The 19,480-nt window shown below is 42.9% G+C and overlaps 1 protein-coding gene across 1 annotated transcript in view; it reads left to right on the forward strand.

The window, feature by feature from the left end:
* Positions 1-9,990, forward strand: part of LANCL2 (LanC lantibiotic synthetase component C-like 2 (bacterial)) — an 88,096-nt gene extending 78,106 nt beyond the window's left edge. Inside the window, exons 7-9 of the mRNA XM_006861916.1 lie at positions 1,823-1,999; positions 2,275-2,347; positions 9,875-9,990. Coding sequence (XP_006861978.1) covers positions 1,823-1,999; positions 2,275-2,347; positions 9,875-9,990 — 366 coding nt within the window. The remainder of the gene's footprint in view (positions 1-1,822; positions 2,000-2,274; positions 2,348-9,874) is intronic.
* The last annotated feature ends 9,490 nt before the right edge of the window (positions 9,991-19,480 follow it).

Consider the following 19,480-nt stretch of genomic DNA (forward strand, 5'->3'; position numbering starts at 1 on the left):
CTGCTGGCCAACCAGGTCTTCACCCGGGTTCACAGATAGATGTTGAATTTTGACAATTTTTCTTAATTTACTGAAATGATCCTCTATGGCTTTTCTCCTTTATTTTCTTAATATGGTGAATTTACATTGATCAGTTTCGGACTTCCATTCCTAGGATAAACCCCACTTGGTCATAATCTTTACGCTTTTAAAAATATATTATTGGCTTTAGTCTTCTTTTATTTTTATTAAGAATTTTCACATCTTTTTTAGTCTGTAATTTTGTTTTCTTATTGCATCTTGGACTTTGATATCAAGTTAAGATGGCTACATACAATGAATGGAAAAGTGTTTCCTCCTCTTCTGAGTCTGAAAGACTGAAGTCTGGAGCACTGATGGTTTGTTCTTCCTTGCATGTTTGTTGAGTCTTTAAAAAGCACAAACACAATCCTTGTCCCATTGAAACCATTGGCACATGGAGTTTCCTCTGTGGGAAAATTTTGAATAGCAACTTCTGTTTTTCAGTAGAATTCATTTTGTGTTTGTTTTTGTTCATTGTATTTCTCAACATATTTTTTTCTATTTCAGCTAAGTTATTGAATTTATTGGCACAATGTTAATCCTAGGATTCATAGTGTTAATTTTTCTCTTTTCCTGTCTCTTTTCTGGCAGTCTAGATAACGGTTTATAATTTTTAATAACCTTTCAAAGAAGCATCTTTTGGCATTGTTGACCTCTGAGCCCAGATCTCAGCTACAGATAGGCTCTTTCATGACCAAAGTGTGGGGGGAGGCTGAGGGGGTGGGTGTGCCTTCTGACTCTGGTACCTGAACTCTGAGAAAGCCGTTTGAGTTTTCCTGATGATTCGATCCTCTATCAGGAACAGTGACTGAAATGCTAATATGCTTCCCCTTCCCCTAACCAGTGTGGACATGGATCATAGTGGTGCTCTTTTGAAGACCCAGAATTCTTCTCAACAGGTGGCTGGGGAGGTCATTATGAGCAGTCACAATTGTTGTTGTGTGTCGTGGAGTCGGTCCTGTTTGCTACCCACAAGTAGATCATGTCTAATGAATGGCCTTTTTGTCTCTAATTCATTGTTCAAGATTCATTTCCACTGGAGTAGAATAAGTTCAGCAGGTAAAAACTACTAATAAAGCAGGTGAGACATCACGAGAAAGAGATGAGAAGTTAAAAGGAAGTCCGGGGAGGCTAGCAAAGCAGCTACTTCTTGACAGCTGTGCTGTTTGCTTTCAGCCCCGGGCAGACAGATCAGCTGAGGGCTAAGCTTGTTTGTCTCTGAAGCTGGGCATGTGTCCAGCTCAGTGGAGACGTGGCCATCAGGTGCTGTTACCCAGGCACACCTGTCTCCTAGAGCACAAACAAAGAAGCTCTCTGCAGATTTCCTTAGGGTACATCGTCCACGACAAGTCACCATGCCCTGGAATGCAGGACTGACCCTGGATACTTCATGCCCTGGTTTAATTGTGTGTGCATCACCAGCCCTCAGCTGCCTCCTACGCAGGCAACAGCTTTAGAGTGGTGGGATGTGTGTCCCAGGAGACCCAGAGCAGTCTCTCTGACCGAACATCCTACCAAAAAGACGCAATGGTTCTAACTTCTTAGAAACAAAATTGTAGAATTACTTCACCAAAACTATCAAACAGAAGGATAAGGAAGGACGGACAGATGGGCTGGTGGATTGAGATTGAGGTTGTCGATGTTGTGTATGGTGTTGCTAGTATTTTCAAAATGCTGCATGCCATTTCACATTTCCTGTGTGTTTTTCCCAAGTCTGAAGTAAGAACACCTCTTTATTACGACTGTGCTTTTCCATGCCAAGGTCTTTAAGGAGGAGAAGTACTTGAAGGACGCCATGGAGTGCAGCGATGTGATCTGGCAACGAGGCTTACTGCGGAAGGGCTACGGCATCTGCCACGGGACCGCCGGGAATGGCTACTCCTTTCTGTCTCTCTACCACCTCACACAGGACAAAAAGTACCTCTACAGAGCTTGCAAGGTAAGCAGATCTCTAGCCGAGTGATGGCTGAGTGTCACAAGGTCCAACTGTGGAGATCTTCCTTTTAGCCTATGTCTCCCAACCCTTCTCTTTCTTCCCGGCCCAGCCTTGTGCCACAGTGTCCTTGCTGTAACACGAGGAGAGCAGCAGTACCTGCCTTATGAGGTCATGGAGGAGAGTAGACGAGTCCTGAGGAACACAGTTCTGAAGTCACTTGTCCTCAATGAGCTGCTTGAACTCTGTCACCTGTCTTAGAACGAACTCTCTCTTCTTAGTTTGCAGAATGGTGTCTAGATTACGGAGCCCACGGCTGCCGCATCCCTGACAGACCCTATTCTCTGTTTGAAGGTAAGAAAGATGATAAAAGCAGAGGTTCAAACACTGCGGCAAGTGAAGTGCTGCTGTGACGTGCTGTCTTGTCCCTTCTGACTCAATGACTGGCCTGGCCCCAACCTCACAATTGTTGTCATGTCTGAGCCCACTGCGGCTGCCTGTGTCCATTCATCTTGGTGGACTTGTCCCCTTCTTCATTGATCTTCCAATCTACCAACCGTGATGTCCTTCTCCAGGGACTGGTCCTGTCTCATAAACATATAAAGCCATGAAAAGAACGCTCGCTAACTCTCGCCACTTCTGAGGAGCGTTCTGGCTGTACTTCTGCCGAGACAGAATTTGTTTGTTCTTTTGGCAATCTATGGTATTTTCAGTATTCTCTGCCAGCACTCTAAATGTAAATGTATTGCTACTTCTGCAGTCTTCATTATTACTGCCCAACTTTCACATGCATATGGAGCAATTGAAAATACTATGGCTTTAGTCAGGCACAATCTAGTCCTCAGAGTGGAATCTTTGTGTTTTATCACTTTAAAGAGGCCTTCTGCAGTACATCATTGGATTTCTTGACTGCTGGCTTCCGTGAACAGTGATTGTGGATCCTAGCAAGATGCAGTCTTTGACAATTTCAGTATTCTCTCTGTTTATCATATTATTTATTGATCTAGTTTTGAGGATTTTTGCTTTCTTTACATTGAGGTACTATCCATAGTGAAGACTGTAGTCTTTGGTCTTCATCAGTAAGTATTCCAAATCTTCTTTGCTTCTGGTAAGTAAGGTTGTATTATGTACATATCATATATTGTTAATGAGTCTTCCTCCAGTCCTGATGGCACATTCGTCCTCATCTAATCCAGCTTTTCAGATTATTTGTTCAACAAACAATGAGTATGGTGACAGAATACAACCTGTGAACAAACACCTCTACTGATTTTAAACCATTCAGTATCCCTGTTGTGTTGCAGTGACTGCCTCTGGGTCTATGGCCACCTTGTGAGCACAATTACGCATCTGAAAGAACCCATTCTTTGCAAAGTTATCCATAGTGTGTTATGATCCACACAGTGAATGCCTGCGCATAGTCGATAAATTACAAGTGAGCATCTTTCTAGTATTCTCTACTTTGAGCCAAGATCCAGCTGACATCTCCCTCTTTCCATGTCCTTTTCTGAATCTGCCCTGAATTTTTGGCAGCTCCCTGGCAATATACTACTGCTCCAACTTCTTATTCCTTTCTGTTGGGTCACCTTTCTTTTGAATAGGCACAAATTTGGATCTCTTTGAATCGTAGGTCAGATAACTGTCTGTCAGCTTTCTTGGTAAGTGCCTCCAGTGCTGCACCCATTTGTTGAAACATTTCAATTTGTATTCCATCAATTCCTGGAGCCCTGTTTTTCTCCAGTGTCTTCAATGCAGCTTGAACTTATTCCTTCAATACCATTGGTTCTTAATTATATGGTGTTTCTTGAGATAATTGAACATTGACCAATTCTTTTTTGTACGGTGACTCTGTGTATTCCTTCTATCTTCTTTTGATGTTTCCTGCATCATTTCAATATTTTGTCATTAGAATCCTTCAGCAACCCAAGGCTTGAGTTTTTTCTGCATTTCTTTCAGCTTGAAAACTGCTTCGTGTTCTTTCATTATGATTTTCTAACTCCATCTCTTTACCTTTTCATTATACTTGACTTGATCTTCTGTTCAGTTCTTTGCTTCATTTCTTCTTGTTGCTTTAGCTTCTTTACTCTCAAGCTCTAATTCCAGAGTCTCTTCTGACAGCCATTTTGGTCTTTTCTTTCTTTTTAATGATCTTTTGCTTTATGTGTCATATTCTTGATGTCATCCCACAACTCTTCTGGTCATTGATCATTAGTGTCTAATGCAACAAATCTGTTCTTGAGATGGTATCTAAATGCAGGTGGTGTATAAATATACAAAGTCATATTTTTGCTCTCGCGGACTTGTTGTCATTTTCTTCAGCACCAAGCAAGTTGGTCTTTTCCACAGTTGGCCCCTCACCTTGTTTAGACTGATGAGATTTAGCTACTCCATCATCTATTCCCACAGATATAGTCTGTTTGATTCCTGTGTATTCTATCTGATGAGGTCCACGTGTATAATTACCATTTATGTTGTTGAAATAGGTACTTACAATGGAGAAGTTGTTGGCCTTGTGAAATTCTAACATTGAATCTCCACTATCATTCATATCGCCAAGACCGCATTTTCAACTACTGATCCTTCCTCTTTGTGTCTAACTTTCACTAGTAATTATCAGTGCACCTTGATTACATGCTTGATTAATTTCAAGCTGAAGAAATTGGTTGGTAGAATTCTTCAATTTCATCATCATTGGCTTTAGTAGTTCATGCATAAATTTGAATAATAGTCATAATAACTGGTCTTCCTTGTAGACATAGACATACATATATTATCCTATCACAGACAGCATTATACTACAAGACAGATCTTGAAATGCTCTTTTTGACGATGAATGTGATGCCATTCCTCTTCAATTTGTCATTCCTGGCATAGTAAACCATATCTGATTCAAAATGGCCAATACCAGTCCATTTCAGCTCATGAATGTCTTAGGTGTCAGTCTCTATGTGTTCCGTTTCATTTTTGATGACTTCCAGTTTTACTAGGTTCTTACTTTGTACATCCGCATTCTGATTATTAACGGATGTTTCCAGCTATTTCTTCTCATTTTGAGATGAGTCTGTGGGCTAGCACTGTTAGATGTGTTCATTCTTATGTAATATCTCCAAAGCTAAAAAATAATAGTTGGCAAATTAATTTATAGCTAAAAATTATCTTGAATCTTTATACCCTTCCTAATTTTTACACCTGTGAACATTTCCCAAGTAGTTTTAGACTTTTTATGAAGCATATATGTAGATAGGACAGAAAGTCCTTATTCGATAATGGAAGAAATTAATTTATTCCTCTGCATTTCCTCTATAATAGTGTATATGTAATATTTGATATATTCATAGGGAGTCTGAATAGTGATGTAAGTTTAAATCATACAAAGAAGTCTGAATAACATTAGCAGTAAAGAAGTATTAGAAATTAGAAAAATAATGAAGAATACTGAAGAAAGTTATGAAAAAGGAAAACAATAGGAGGAAATAGATCAAAGCAACAATGATTAAAGAGTCTGCTGCAGGCACAGAAAGTAAAACATAACTCAGGCAAACAAAATAGAAATCCTGCGAGGAAACCCAAATCTATGAGAATACAGCAAAAAGTATTACTAAAAATGAATAAAAAACACAAATGTCAATATGTGAAGTCATTGTTTCTCAATATGTTCTCTAACTCCATCAGTATACTTAGAAAGCAATGTTTTCATCTTTCTAACCCTTCACCAAGGAATTCTTTGCTCTTCAGTTTACACCACATCAAAACAGCAGTTTTAGCATCCTTGAAGGACTTAAATAATGTTTCTTCTCAACTTTGAGTTTTGGGAATAAAAGGAATTCTGAAGGAGCAAGCTCCAGGCTGTAGGGTGTATGAGGTTGTCCTGTGACAATGAAATTCTCATAGGACAGCCCTTGCTACCCTCAAAGAATGAGCAGGTGCATAATTTTGATGGAAAACCGTTCCTCAGTGTGTCTTTCCTGGCTATTTTCTCATCAGTGCAAGTTTTAATTTTCTTTGCACTTCTTTATAAAAAGCCCCCGTGATTGTCCTGTGTCCAAAAACCAACAGCCATAACTTTCTGAGCTGACCTGTCTGCTTTGTCCATCTTTGAGGTCTTTTCAACTTTAAAACACTCGATCTATCTGAAAACTGTTGCTTCATGTGGGGCAGCATTTTCATATACAAAACTTCAGTGATTTGGGAAGTTGTCCATTTGAGTTTTGTTAAACATTTGATACTAACCCCGACCTCAGAATTTCAGAACTAATTTTTTCCATGGCACAGAAAGTGTCTTTTTTTCTTTTTCTTTTTCATGAACATCTAACTACAGGGTGGCTATGAGTCGGAAATGACTCGATGATGGTTAACAACAACAACAAGGCTAAAAGGAGCCCCTGGTAGTGCAGTGGGGTAAGCATTGGGCTGCTAACCACAAGGTAAGCGGTTCAAACCCACGAACTGCTTTACTGAAGTCAGTTGATACTGTCTACTGCCGTAAAGATGTACCACCATGGAAACCCTAAGGCACATTCTGCTCTGTCTTATTGACTGTCGCTATGGGCTGAAATTGACTCAGTGACAGTGGGTTAATAGGACTCTTGTTGTTGTTGTTGTTGTAACTAAGTGCTGTTGAGTCAGTTCTGACTCATGAAGACCCTGTATAGGGTTTCCAAGGAGCACCTGGTGGATTTGAACTGCTGACCTCGTGGTTTGCAGTCCAGTGCTGATCCTATAGTGCTACACTAAGACATGTATATTATTGAGAGAAGTTGTCTTCAGCCATCTGCTGACTGCAGAGACGTATTTAAACATGTTTTGTTTGGAATAAATGCAAACCAAAATTCAACATGAAGTTTAAGTTCATGCGTGTATGAATTGGAACCCTAGTAGCAATATTTTTTTACTTACTTACATATATGTACGTATATGTGTGCATATGAATTAGATATCATTTATAACATAAGCCACAAAGCTCATAGGCAAAGATTGAACAATATTGTGATAAATTGGTAAGAATTTTAGTACTGTAGTTGTTGTTGTTATTGTGTGCCGTGGAGTCGGTTCCAACTCATAGCGACCCTGTACAAGGTTTCCGAGGCTGCAAATCTTTACAGGAGCAGAAAGCCTCAACTTTCTCCTGCGGAACAGCTGGTAGTTTCAAACTGCTGACACTGAGGTTCACAGCCTGATTTGTAGCCGCTACACTATCAGAGCTCCTTAGTACTCTAGAGCCGTATCTTATTCCAATCCCAAGACAAATTTCAGAAGGTATAAATGATTAATTTGTTTAAATCATATAATAGATGACAACTGCATTTTTTCAAATCCTCTTTCTATATCAATTGATAAAATCAGGTCTTTTTTCTTCTTTTGTCTGTTAATATTGCGGGTTGCATTAATTTAATTTTTTATTAATATCGAGCCATCCTTGCATTTCTGGAGTAAATCGCAGTTGGTCATGGTGTACCATTCCTATACATTGCAGAATTATACTTGCAAATATTTTGTAAATTTTCTTCTTTTTCATATTTTTCATGAGACCCCTTTTTGTATTGTCTGTATCTGGTTTTGGTATCAGCATAATACTGGCCTGTATTGATAAGTACCCTTTACACCCGCTGTCTTCTGGAATAGGTCACATATTAATTGGTGGATGAATAGGTGTGACTTCTCATGTAATTGTTTGTTGAAGTACTCTAGTGAAACCTTGTGGGCCTGAAGCTTTGATTTTGGAGAGTTTTAAGTGATAAATTCTGAGCCCTGGTAGTGAACATAGTAGGTTACATCGTAAGATAAGAAGTTCGACTCCACCAGCCGCTCTGCGGGAGAAAGATGAGACTTTCTACTCCCGTAAAGCTTTACAGCCCCGGAAACCCTGATCAGGGTCGCTATGGGTCAGAACCGACTCCATGGCACATCACCACCACCTCCAGCATGTCTTTAATAGTCAGTCCTATTCAGGTTATCTGCTATACGGTGGGGGAGAGGTGGTGGTTTCTAATTTTTGAACAATTGGTCCATTCCTCCTGTGATGTCAAATTTATGTTTGCAAAGCTGTAGTATTTCTTTTTACCCTGATGTCTGATGGTCTTGTAGTGGCACGTCTTATTTTATTTCTAATGCTGGTAATTTTAAAATCGAATGATAGAGAAATAAGCAGAAAATAGGACATTTGTCAGATCTTTTGAGTAATATAGTCTTTTTACTATTCAAACAAATCATATAGGAAAAAGTATTTCTTAGAATAAAATGATTAGTCTCCAAGGCCATAAAATAGAGCCATAAAGTTTCTAGTCGGACAGCCATTGACATGCATCAGTCTCACAGACTCAGAGTCTGAAGTCTCACATGGAACTCATTTAAGTTTATAGCAGCAACCTCAAAGCCTCTTCACATGTTTAGAATCTCCAACTCCCTAAGGGGTGGGAACTTAACAGATCCTCTTCCCCTGTGCCTTCAGAGAAGCTGGCAGGCAGACTGAGCAGCAGGTGCTAACTGAATTCCTGTTGGGTGGGCAGAGGAAGGCTGATGCTGACTGAGCACCTAGTGTGGTAGCCCCCTCTGGAAGGGCCTTGAGACTTGTGGTCCCTCACTTACTCCTCAGCAAGGACCTGCCCTACCATAGCAAGAGGACAAGGGCCTTTTCTGCTCGGCCACATGGTCTAGGGCCCCTCCTGAAGGTATTTGGGGTTCGCCCCTCCCATAGAAGGTTCTAATAGTTTAGTAGTTTCTAGACTTTTTACTAGTAGAGCCCTTTCTATAGAAACTTAAGGAAGGCTGGGAACCGAGGACCTTCAGAGAGGGGCAAACAAACTACGATCTACTTCTCAATCATAAAAAGGAGCTAGCTAGCAATCCGCAAAACACCAGCGCATCTCAAACACATTGTCTGAGCAAAAGAAGGCAGTACAAAAGGCTATATACTGCGTGATCCTTCTTACAGGGGAAGTTCAGACGCTGGGAAGGAAGCAGTGATAGAATAAAATAGAAACAGTTGTTGCCACTGGAGATGAGGAGGCGGGATTGACTGGACCGGGGCACAGAGGATGAAGTGCCCTGTGTATGGTAGGGGTTTGCTCTGGTAGCATAGTGGTTATGAATCGGGCTGTGAACCTCAACGTCAGTGGTTCAAAACTACCATCTGCTCTGCGGGAAGAAGATGAGGCTTTCTGTTCCCGTAAAGATTTATAGCCTCAGAAACCCTATTCAGAGTCACTGTGGGAAGGAACCGACTCGACAACACTTAACAACACAACACTTGAAGTAATGTTCACATTGGTGTATTTCATCACATGTCAATTTTACATAAAAAAAACTTAAAGGAAAACACTGTAAGAAAGAATCCTTCTGATTTAAGAAGGGCTGTGAAGCCAAGAGCCCGGTCACCGGTCTTGGCCTCACTCTACAGCACGCCTTTTGAGTCAAGTTTAAAACCATGACTTGATTACTACCGGAATTTGAGGTGGGACTTTACCCAAAGGCAATACGGTTTCCAAGAAAATCATGGTCTTTGAGCCTAAAGAATGTATAAAAGGCAACTTTTTGTTTGGAATAAGAATATAAAGGCACTGAAGAAGGGAAATTCTATATTCTCAAATATTAACACCCATAACTTTTTTTGTTAAAGATTCCTTAAGAATCATTTTAAAGCCCAAAAGCCAAGTTTAAAGAGGTTGTTTTTTTAAAAAAAAATAAATAAAAAACACCACAGTGTTTAAAACTAATGTCATTATTTATTGGGTGCTAGCACAGGAAATTTCTAAGGTGGAAAGGGATTGTTTAATAAAGTTGTTTCATAGGTCATAGCCCCTTCACTGATAAGGGGAGCTTTAGAAGTCACCCTACAGACCCCACTCTGGCACCTGGTGACAGGATCTCTGTTTGGCATTGCAGGCATGGCTGGTGCCATCCACTTCCTCTCCGACGTCATGGGACCAGAGACATCACAGTTCCCAGCGTTTGAACTTGGCTCTCCACAGAGGGATGAAAAAGTGCAAAAAGACGACTGAACTATCCATTGTGGACCAAAAATCAAGCACAGATTGCTTAGTACCTGACACAGACCAACTGTGAATCCTGAAAGAGGAAAAAACACAGCAGCAAAGCAAACACCTTGCCAGCCCCTTTTGTTCCCAGATGCTGAAGAAACCATCTGTCAACAGGTTGTAATGGTGTTTGCCTCTGGTGTAAAATACGAATTCTTCACATCCAGACTCTCAGTAGCATTTGCATGTTTCCTGGTGTTGTCTGTGAGCATAAGTTGTTCTACCCAGAAAGCCCTTCTCTTCCTGTGAGTCTGGAGTCCACCATGCATGCATGAGTGTCCATGTTGGCTGATCTTCAGTGTATAACATAGAAACAGGGAGCAGTTTCGTTCTGTGGGGTAGATTATTAAGGTGATACCCTTGGGATCGTATGCTGTCAGCATTTTTCATGGGCAGCACTCTAAAAACAGAGAAGAAAGCCACCAGATAAGAGGAGCTTCACCTTAGTGTTGTTAAGAACCCATGGGGGACACATTACAGTTTGATGAGGGCTCCCCAGTTTCAGCAGAAGTTTCCGGCACTTAGTGTAAATCTCAAAAGACTGGTTTGCAGTGGAAGGCAGGTAGCATGCTGGCAAATGGAGTTTTTGAAGTCAAGAGAAACATTCAAGGGAAAGTGTGTAAATGACCTCCTTAAAAACCAGTAGTCACAAGTTGGCAGTTGTAGAGCATTTCCCAGGAAAGTGTAATTAAAGCAGACACAACCTCAGTTATCCACATCACAACAGATTGCTACGGAACAAAGGGAACAGTTTCAGGTGACTGCTAAACAGAGGCACGAACCCAGGTTCCTGCAAATAACCTACCAGATTCATGAAGTAACTGTCAAAGTATGAATTTGAGAATGAATACTGTTATTTTTTTATCCCATTTGGGTGATAAAATCTTAGATTTGATGAACATGCATTAGCATAAGAGCCCTATTCTGCATTTATGTGTATGGGAAACATAACGTTCTAATCAAGAAAATGGCGGTATTACCGGTTCCACATTTTTTATTCAAACGTTAGGCTATCCATTTGGATCAGCATGCCCTCAGTGATTCTGCTGTGAACATTTCAGTGTTTAGAAGGGTTGTGGTCATCATGGTACCTACCACCCAAGTGATCTGGGACCTTTAGGAAGTCCTCACCTTCCAAGCTCAAGACAAGATGGCTAGTCCTTGCCTGCAGGGGACTGTCTTAACATTTATCTACCCTAACTTCTTCTTTCTTCATAAAGGGGAAATAAGAATATCAATTCAGAAGAAAGCTGCCCTTTATGCCTTCTGCGGTTCTTAGAGTGTGGAAGCTCCTTATTTGTGGGGCCAACACCTGAAACATGTGACGTGGACTCTCTACTGGTGCCTCCCTTCATTGTAGGCCTCCTTCTCAAAGCCCAGGTAGCCTCTTTCAAGTTAGGTTGCTGACTTCTGGGAGTACACGTCCTTGTGATGGTATTGAAGTGAACTCCTGGGCCTGCTTCATAAAGGGCTCAGCGGGGCAGTTACGGCACCCCATCCTGAGCACTGGCTGTCAGGAATGAGCTGAGGGGAATTGTTTGCAGAAGACCCCACACAGTATAAAAAAACTCACCTCATCCATAAAACACTATTTCCATTACAGACAGCCCAAAACAGCAACAGATGACAGCTTACTGATGAGGTCCTACTTACCTCATTAACAGCAAACATTATGGCTTTGGCTGAAAACTGTCAGAGCCACCCCATTTCTCAGTGGGATCCACATGAATTCACTGTGGGTCCCCCCAAAACAGTCTTTCCGCTGGGAGGCAGTGTCTCGTGGCCAATGGCTCATGGGAGCCGGATTCTGGTTAAGCAGGTGACATTCAGCTGTGTTGGCCTCTAGCCAGGTGTGTCCTACCATGGGTGTGTTTGAGAACCACTTACTAGGCCTCCCGACCATGCTGAGGTAATGATCAAGTGCTTGTGGAGTAAGTGACCCACAGAAGGCCAGCTCTCCGTTAATGGAGGAGAGTTTATTTACAGAGGTTTGTGAACAGCATCCTGGGTTACCACCTCCCTACTCATCCAGTCGATGTTAACCGATGTGCAGTTCTTCAGTTCCTCATTAGCCTATTCCTCAACGTCTGTCGCCTGGACTGCTGCTGGACTCAAAGCTCTTCGTCTCTGGAGGCAGGGGAGAAACAGCAGGCCTTCAAAGGACAGAGGACTTCCAAGAATTCAGTGTACTAGTGATGAGTGTTTGAATTCAGGTTTGGAAACATCTCGCCTTCATTTCTTGGAGTTGCTTGTGTCCACAAATATGTACACGAACAATATCATTTTAACATTTGAAGGAAAAATACAAGTTGATGTCCACAAAATGTGTTTGGGGTTCTTTGGTTTGTTAGTAAAAGATAGTTTTGTGGTGATAACTCCTTGGATCTTCATTTATTCTCACTTCTCTGCATTTGAGAGTGGCCTGGTCATAAGGGTTGGTCACCACTCTTCTGGAGATTTCATTGTATGCTTCACTCACAGCTGTGGCTGTTGTACTAGGTAGTACTGGAATTACAGCTGAAAGTCTCTTCACATGCATTCTTTTATTATTATTATTCGAATTGAGTCCCTGGGAAACCTGAATTAGGATTTTTTTTAAAGTTACCATTGAGTTGAATCAAGTAAAAATGTCAGTGTGTGACAGAAATGAAAAGTAAAGAGTTATTGAGAGCACTGGTAAAGGAGTAAGTGGGTTACTAGCTGGACTGCTGACCACCAGACGCTCCACAGGAGAAAGATGAGGCTTTCTGCTCCCGTTAAGATTTACCGCCTCGGAAGCTTTATTCAGGGTCTCTGTGAGCCAGAACCGACTGGACAGCCCACTCCGCCCACCATTATTCAGAGTCAAGGAGTTTTCAAATTGGGAATCACAAGATCCAGAGGATTCTCAACTAAGTGACCTGAAGAGGAGATAATTGAGGGAGTTTTTATCCGAAAATATAAGAAACTTGAATAAAAATTCAGTCATTGCTTACATTTAGGTAACAGTTACAGAATTAATTGCATTTGGCCTCAAAACAATCACGAGACCCTCCTTGCATGACCACTGAAAGGACATGCATCGTTCTAAGGTTTATCTTGAGTAAGCCCCTGTTCTAAGAATTATTTTGAGCCCAGTTTTCCTGAATAGGGTGTATTCTTAAGCAAACAAATTCACATTCTTCTCTAAACTTGTTTACCAAGCAGTGTTCTCAGCAGAGAGCCACAGAAGTGACAGGCTGCCTTGCTCAGTGCCGGAAGTTCCTTTTGACAAATGCTCACACAGCTCTGCTCGATTCCACAGCCTCTTGGCTGGAAGACACATCACATCTCAACTCAACGTATCTGCTTACTGCTTTGAACTCTGTATGGCAGCGTCACCTCTAGTGTTTCATTTGCTAAGTTCACAAAAGCCGTGATCGAAGTTTAAGTTCAGGTCTTCTGAAACACTTTACCAAACCACCCGCTCAATCCCAGGCTCCTCACTGCCTCATCCAGGCTCTTCCTCACAAGAGTCTCCCTGGGTTTAGGGTGGAACCACAGGTTGTCTTCAGGAGCCTGTGACCCCTCTAGATTTTATGTGCATATTTAGACAGGCATGTGCATATTTATCTAGAGAAAGGGTACCTAGTTTTATCAGAGTGCCAAAGTGGCCTATTACCAAAAAGGACGATGTGTCAAGCCATAAGGTAACCCATGAACACTGACTGCAAGCTGAGCACCACATTTGGGAGCAGGCATATCAGGTTCAGAAGGTACCAGATTCGCTCCAGAAGTTCTCCCCCACCACAGAAGAGCCCCTCCTGCGGATATTAATTTGTCCTTGTCAGTGAGAAGCTCCAGACTGCCAGCCGCCTGAGGCTCTTGGCTGCTTCTTGGTACACAGCTGTCAGAGTGGGAGGAAGTAGGGAACGAGTGGGTATTCAGACTACGGTTGTCAGTGTGAGCTGGCCTGTTAGCCCTCTGCTGTTTCCACTCATAGACTGCAGATTGGAACAAGGTTGGAGTTTGTTCCTGTGGCTCTGTAGGATAACTACTGGACTACTAACCATGAGGTTGTTGGTTTGAGCCCACTAGCTGCTCCCCAGGAGAAAGATGAGGTTGTCTGCACCAGTCAAGATTTACAGCCTTGGAATCCCTATACAGGGTCTCTGTGAGTAGGAACCGACTCAACAGCACTTAACAGTATAGAGGTTTTCAATCATAGTCATATAGCCTTCAGGTGGGATCACAAACCATCTCTGGTCAATGTTTAAACAGTTTTAACCAGGTGTCTCAGGAATTTTTGAAAATCATCATGATATGAGAACTTCATTTCCTTGAAACAGTTTGTTAAAGAAAAACTTAAGTTATCTGGGTAACTTTAGAGAAGGCCGGCTCCAAGAGCATTTCAAACAGTTCTCCTTATTGCAGCCCTGTCATGAAGAAGCATTTCTGGGGCCGACTTTATACAAAATACAGCCTTGTCAAGATTCTCTTCCTTGAAGTGTATTTCTTTGACACCTTGGCTTGACCATAGGGAGGAATTACTTTTTAGGTTTTATGGCTTTTAGCAATTAACATGCCCAGGTAACAGGAACTTGTGAGAGGTTTATGTTGATGGTTCAAATAAACAAACAGGCTGGCAGGAAGGCCAATAAAAGACCAGTATAATTTAGCAAGAACTGAGTTTAGTTTAATCATTTAGTTTTGCTCAAAAAGACTTCATGAATTTCTCCTTCACAAATGGATCCCCTAAAGAATATTTGAGATTTCATAGGGTTAGTGTAAGCTCAGGCTCTAAGTTTCCTAACTTGCAGTTACCTGGGCCCTGTAATTTGAGACTGAGTTGGTCTTAGATATGAGCTGAGACAAATGCTGGTTCTAAGAGAAGTGCTGTATTCCTGTCAGTTCTTTGACTACCTTTTTTTTAACAGAACAGAAACAAGTCACTTCTATATCCCAGCACTGGAACACGCTGCTGCTGTTGTTAATTTCCATCGAGTTGGTTCTGACACATAGCGACCCTGTATAGGGTTTCCATGGAGCAGCTGGTGAGTTTGAACCACCGACCTTAGATTCAAACAAACCTTGTGGTCCAGTGTTTATCCCACAGCGACACACCAGGAAGTGGTTTGTTGTTGTTAAAGTATCGTCAAGTCAGTTCTGACCCACAGCGATCCTGTATAGGGTTTCCAAGGAGTGACTGGTGAGTTTGAACCACAGACCTTGAAGTTCAAACGGCTTTGCAGTCTGGCGCATTAACCCACTTAGACTCCAGGTATTTATGGAATCTAGAGCCATGAGATTTTCTGACAATCAGGTGTAGAATATGAAATACCAGACAAAGATGGGACCAAGGTTTTTGGTCTAAGCCACAGGCAGAGAGTTGCCAGATGCTGAGCTTTGGAAGGCTATGGGTAGAAGAGGTCAAGCAGGATGATCAAGGACTCCATGTGGAGTTGGTGATTCCCATTAGAAAACTATGTGCAGAGCTCAAGTAGGCAGTCTGAAGGACAAATCTGGAGTTTGGAGAGAACCCAAGATGGAAATATCAATTTGGAGCCATTGCCATGTAAGTATTATCTAAAGCCCTGAGACTGATGGGGTCACCATGTGAGTGGGAAGCTAGAGAAGGGAAGGAGAAGGAAAAGAGAGTCTGGGGTCACGCCCACAGGAGGGAAATCAGGAGAAGGGAACCTGCAAAGATTAAGAAGGAGCAGTCATGAAGATAAGTATAGAGCCAAGAGCATGATTTCCAGTGCAGTCCTGGTATGGCACTGTAGGATAAGCACTGGACTACAAGGCAGCTTGAACCACAGGTCAGCAGTTCAAACTCATCAGCGGCTCCTCTGAAACCCTATACAGGGTCATTATGAGGTGGAACCGACTGGATGGCACTTAACAACAAGCACTAGTAAGGAGTCCTGGTGTGGTGCTGGTAAGCACTGGGCCGCAAAGTTGGTTTGAACCACAGGTCAGCAGTTCAAACTCACCAGCTGCTCCTCAGGGTGGCTTTGAGTCGGAACCCACTCAATGGCACTTAACAGCAACAACAAAGGACTAATGAAAGGAATTGGAGGCATGTAGACAACACTTTGTTGTTGTTGTTGTTAAGTGCCATCAAGTCAATTCTGACCCATAGTGACCCTGTATAGGGTTTCTAAGGAACAATTGGTGAGCTTGAACAGCCAGCCTCACGGTTCAAACGGACTTTGCAGTCCAGTGCAAAAAAAAAAGAAAAAGAATACACAAATGGGGTAAGAGCTGATCAGAGAAGTGGGATCAAGTAAAAGGTTTTCTTAATTTGGTAAGAACAGCTCTGTGTGTGTGAGAGAGAGAGATCTATAGAACAGAAAGGGGGAGCGGCTTTAAGTAGATTAGGAGCAGGGGCCCAGAGCCCTAGCCTTGATGATGGCTTTAGGCAGGAGTGTGGCCAGTCCCACCTGAGGCTATGCTGGTGGGCAGGAACATCACAGGAGCTCTGCACATTTTTTGTCTGACTGCTCCGGTTTTCTTGGTGTAGCAGGAAGGCAGGCAGAATCTGCTGAGTGTGAATGGAGCAGGAAGGTGTTAGGGTATGAAGACACCAGAAAGTGTGAAGTATTCAGAGTGTGAGTAGATGGTTTTCAAAATTCCACATGCATCGATTCGCAGGGGTGGGGGGAGACGGGACTTGTTAGCTGCAGGCAAGTGTCAAGTGTCTAGTGTCTGACTCAGCAGGTCTGGGTGTCTGTATTTCTCCCAGGTTCTCAGGTTAAGGCTGTTTCTGCTGCTCTGGGACTAGACTTGCTGTAAAACATTCTGTTAGTCCTGCTCCCGGTTCATGTGGTTCTCCCAGGAGGAAGTATGGAGGAAGGCGCTAGGAAGCCAGGCCAGGCAGTGCTGAAGTGAGGCCAATCTGCGAGTGTGTGTTTCTCTCGCCTGCCAGACTTGACCTTTTTGTTGATTCGCACTGCTGTTCGCTGGTTGTGGTTTTCATCCTTCATGTTAGACAGTTTCCTCTGACGACAAGGAGCCAGAACCTGTGGTCTGATCTCACCTGCCAACGCTAAGGCTTGGGTAGCTACTGCATCAGCCCCATTACCATTACCGTGCAAGCATGCTGTTATTTTTCCCAAATTAAGAAAAAAGCTTTTTCCTTGAGCCCACTTCTCTCACCAGCTGAGGTTCCATTCCTTTCCTGTCTTTTACAACAAAGCAAACTCCCAGAGCCCTACTGCTGGAGGCAGATCACGCTGTCTTTGTGCTGGGAAGCAGGGGGATGGGAGCTGTCCAGGTAGCCACCCTCTGGGAAGTCTCCTTTTCAGGATGGCACTGCTGCTGGGGAGAGGGGCTGTGGTCCTGCCGGTGTGGGGAGGGCATCTAGCCCCTAGAAGGTTGTTTGCTGCTGGCCCCTGAGCCTGGGCAGGGCTCTTGTTTTCTCTGCTGTAGACTCAGGATTCACCTTCCGCTTCCTCTGCCTGCACAGTCATGCCTCAAACATCGCATTTGCTGGAGTTTGAGGGGCTGCTCCCCACCTCCCGCCCACCCCCACACCCTGCTCTCCTGGTCCTGGTGAGATCAAACCTGGGGAGGGGGCTGTCCTCTTAGGAGGGAGCCACATTGTGCACCATTCTTTCATCTCCATCCAGAAGTCAAATGTTCCTGGGCCTTTGGCAGTGTTATTTCTCAGCACAAGGAGGTTTTCATCTCAGCAGTTTTTCTAGACTCTTCCTGAGATGCAGTAAATACCACCCGGTCATTGTACACAATACACTGAACAGAAGTTAAACATCTCTTTACTCCTCAGTAAAAATGATTGCATTGTTGCAAATACTGAAACAAGGTTCAGGGACTACTGAGGGGCTGGGAGTATTTGTCACTAAATGCCCACTGTACTTTAAAGGTCCAATATTAAATGCTGCCTCAACAGTGTGGCATTGTGGGAATACAGCACTGTTGTACAAGGTCGGTTTGAACAGCAAGGTCGGTGGTTTAAACTCACCAGCCGCTCCTTGGAAACCCTATACAAAGTTGCTATGAGTCGGAACCAATGGCACGTAACAACAACAACATCTGTGCTGAACTAGAAGAAGCTTCAATGACGTGACAGCAAGTCCTCCTCTCCTGTTCCTTGGATAAGGTCCCTGTGTGAGCTTCCTGTTGTTGTTAAATGCCTCAAGCAGGTTCCACCTCATAGTGATCCTCTAGACAGTAGAACAAAACACTGCCCACAGCTGTGGCCTCCTCACAGTTGTACTGTGTTCAGACCCATTGTTGCAGCTACTGTGTCAGTCCATGTCTCTGAGGGAATGAGTTTCCTAGGACTGCTTAATAAAATGCCACAAATTGGATGGTTATATGGACAAAAAAGCATCTCACAGTTCTGGAAGCCAATAGTCCAAAGCCAGGGAGTTGACGGGACTATGTTCTCCTCCAAGGCTCTAGAAAAGATCCTATCTTGTCTCTGCCAGTTTCTGGTAGCCCCATGTCACCCAAGGTGTTCCTTGATTTATACCTGCTTCATCACATGGTCTTCTGTCTGTGACTCTGTTTCTTCTCAAATGGGGTTAAGACTTTCATGTTAACTGATAGTTTTGTCAAAGACTGTTTCTCAAGAAGGCTACGTTCACAAGAACTAAGGTTAGGATTTCAAGGTATCTTTTGAGGGGATGTCATTCCTTCATGACAGTTCCCTAACAAAGCAACCCTTCTTATCTAAAGGACCAAAGGCAATTCCTGTTTATCCCTAAGTAACCTGTGAAATTATTCCAACAAACCAATCACATCCTCTGTGGGAACCAGAGGGACACAAAGCCTGCCTCCCACAGCTCCAGTTGTTCCTAGTTCCTGAGTGACCCAGCGGAGCCTGTGGCCTCTTCCTCCCCTGGGCTGTGAGACTGTGTGACCAGTAAACTGCTGTCAGTCTCATCTGTCAACTGCCATTGCCAGAACCGTAGAATGCGAAGAGGAGGCCATCAAAATACCACCAGATGATTCTGGTTTGGGGAAAGTTTACTCATATTCAGTTATCTTGATAATAACTCAGTTGTGTGGTTTTGTCTTATTTGAAAAGCCTACTGATGTTAGGAGTTCTGGTGTGATCCTGTAGGATAAGCAGTGGACTCCAAAGTCAACAGTTCGAACTTACCAGCCACTCCTCGGAAACCCTATACAGGGTTGGATAGATAGTACTTAACAACAACAACAATTTTTTGTCCAGTGAAACAATTCACAAATGAAGACTGTTTAGTGTTTATAAGATACCAGACTTTGCCAGTTGTTTTACCAGATCTCAAAGGACCATCAATGTCTTAAGTGGGAGGAGGGAGGAGAAGGGAAATGGGAAAGGCAACGGTTATTGATGTACTGGTTAAAGAGGAATATTAATAACTCCCTCCCTTGGCTTGATCTTCCCTAGCTTGAAAGATATTAGGTCTTACAGACATAAGTAGTATACTGATGCCAGAGATTCCTTCATTGGGTGTTGGGGGCCGGCCTCGACATGGGGGTT

The sequence above is a fragment of the Chrysochloris asiatica genome, unplaced genomic scaffold (assembly GCF_000296735.1).
Source record: "Chrysochloris asiatica unplaced genomic scaffold, ChrAsi1.0 scaffold00044, whole genome shotgun sequence".
NCBI lineage: Eukaryota > Metazoa > Chordata > Mammalia > Afrosoricida > Chrysochloridae > Chrysochloris > Chrysochloris asiatica.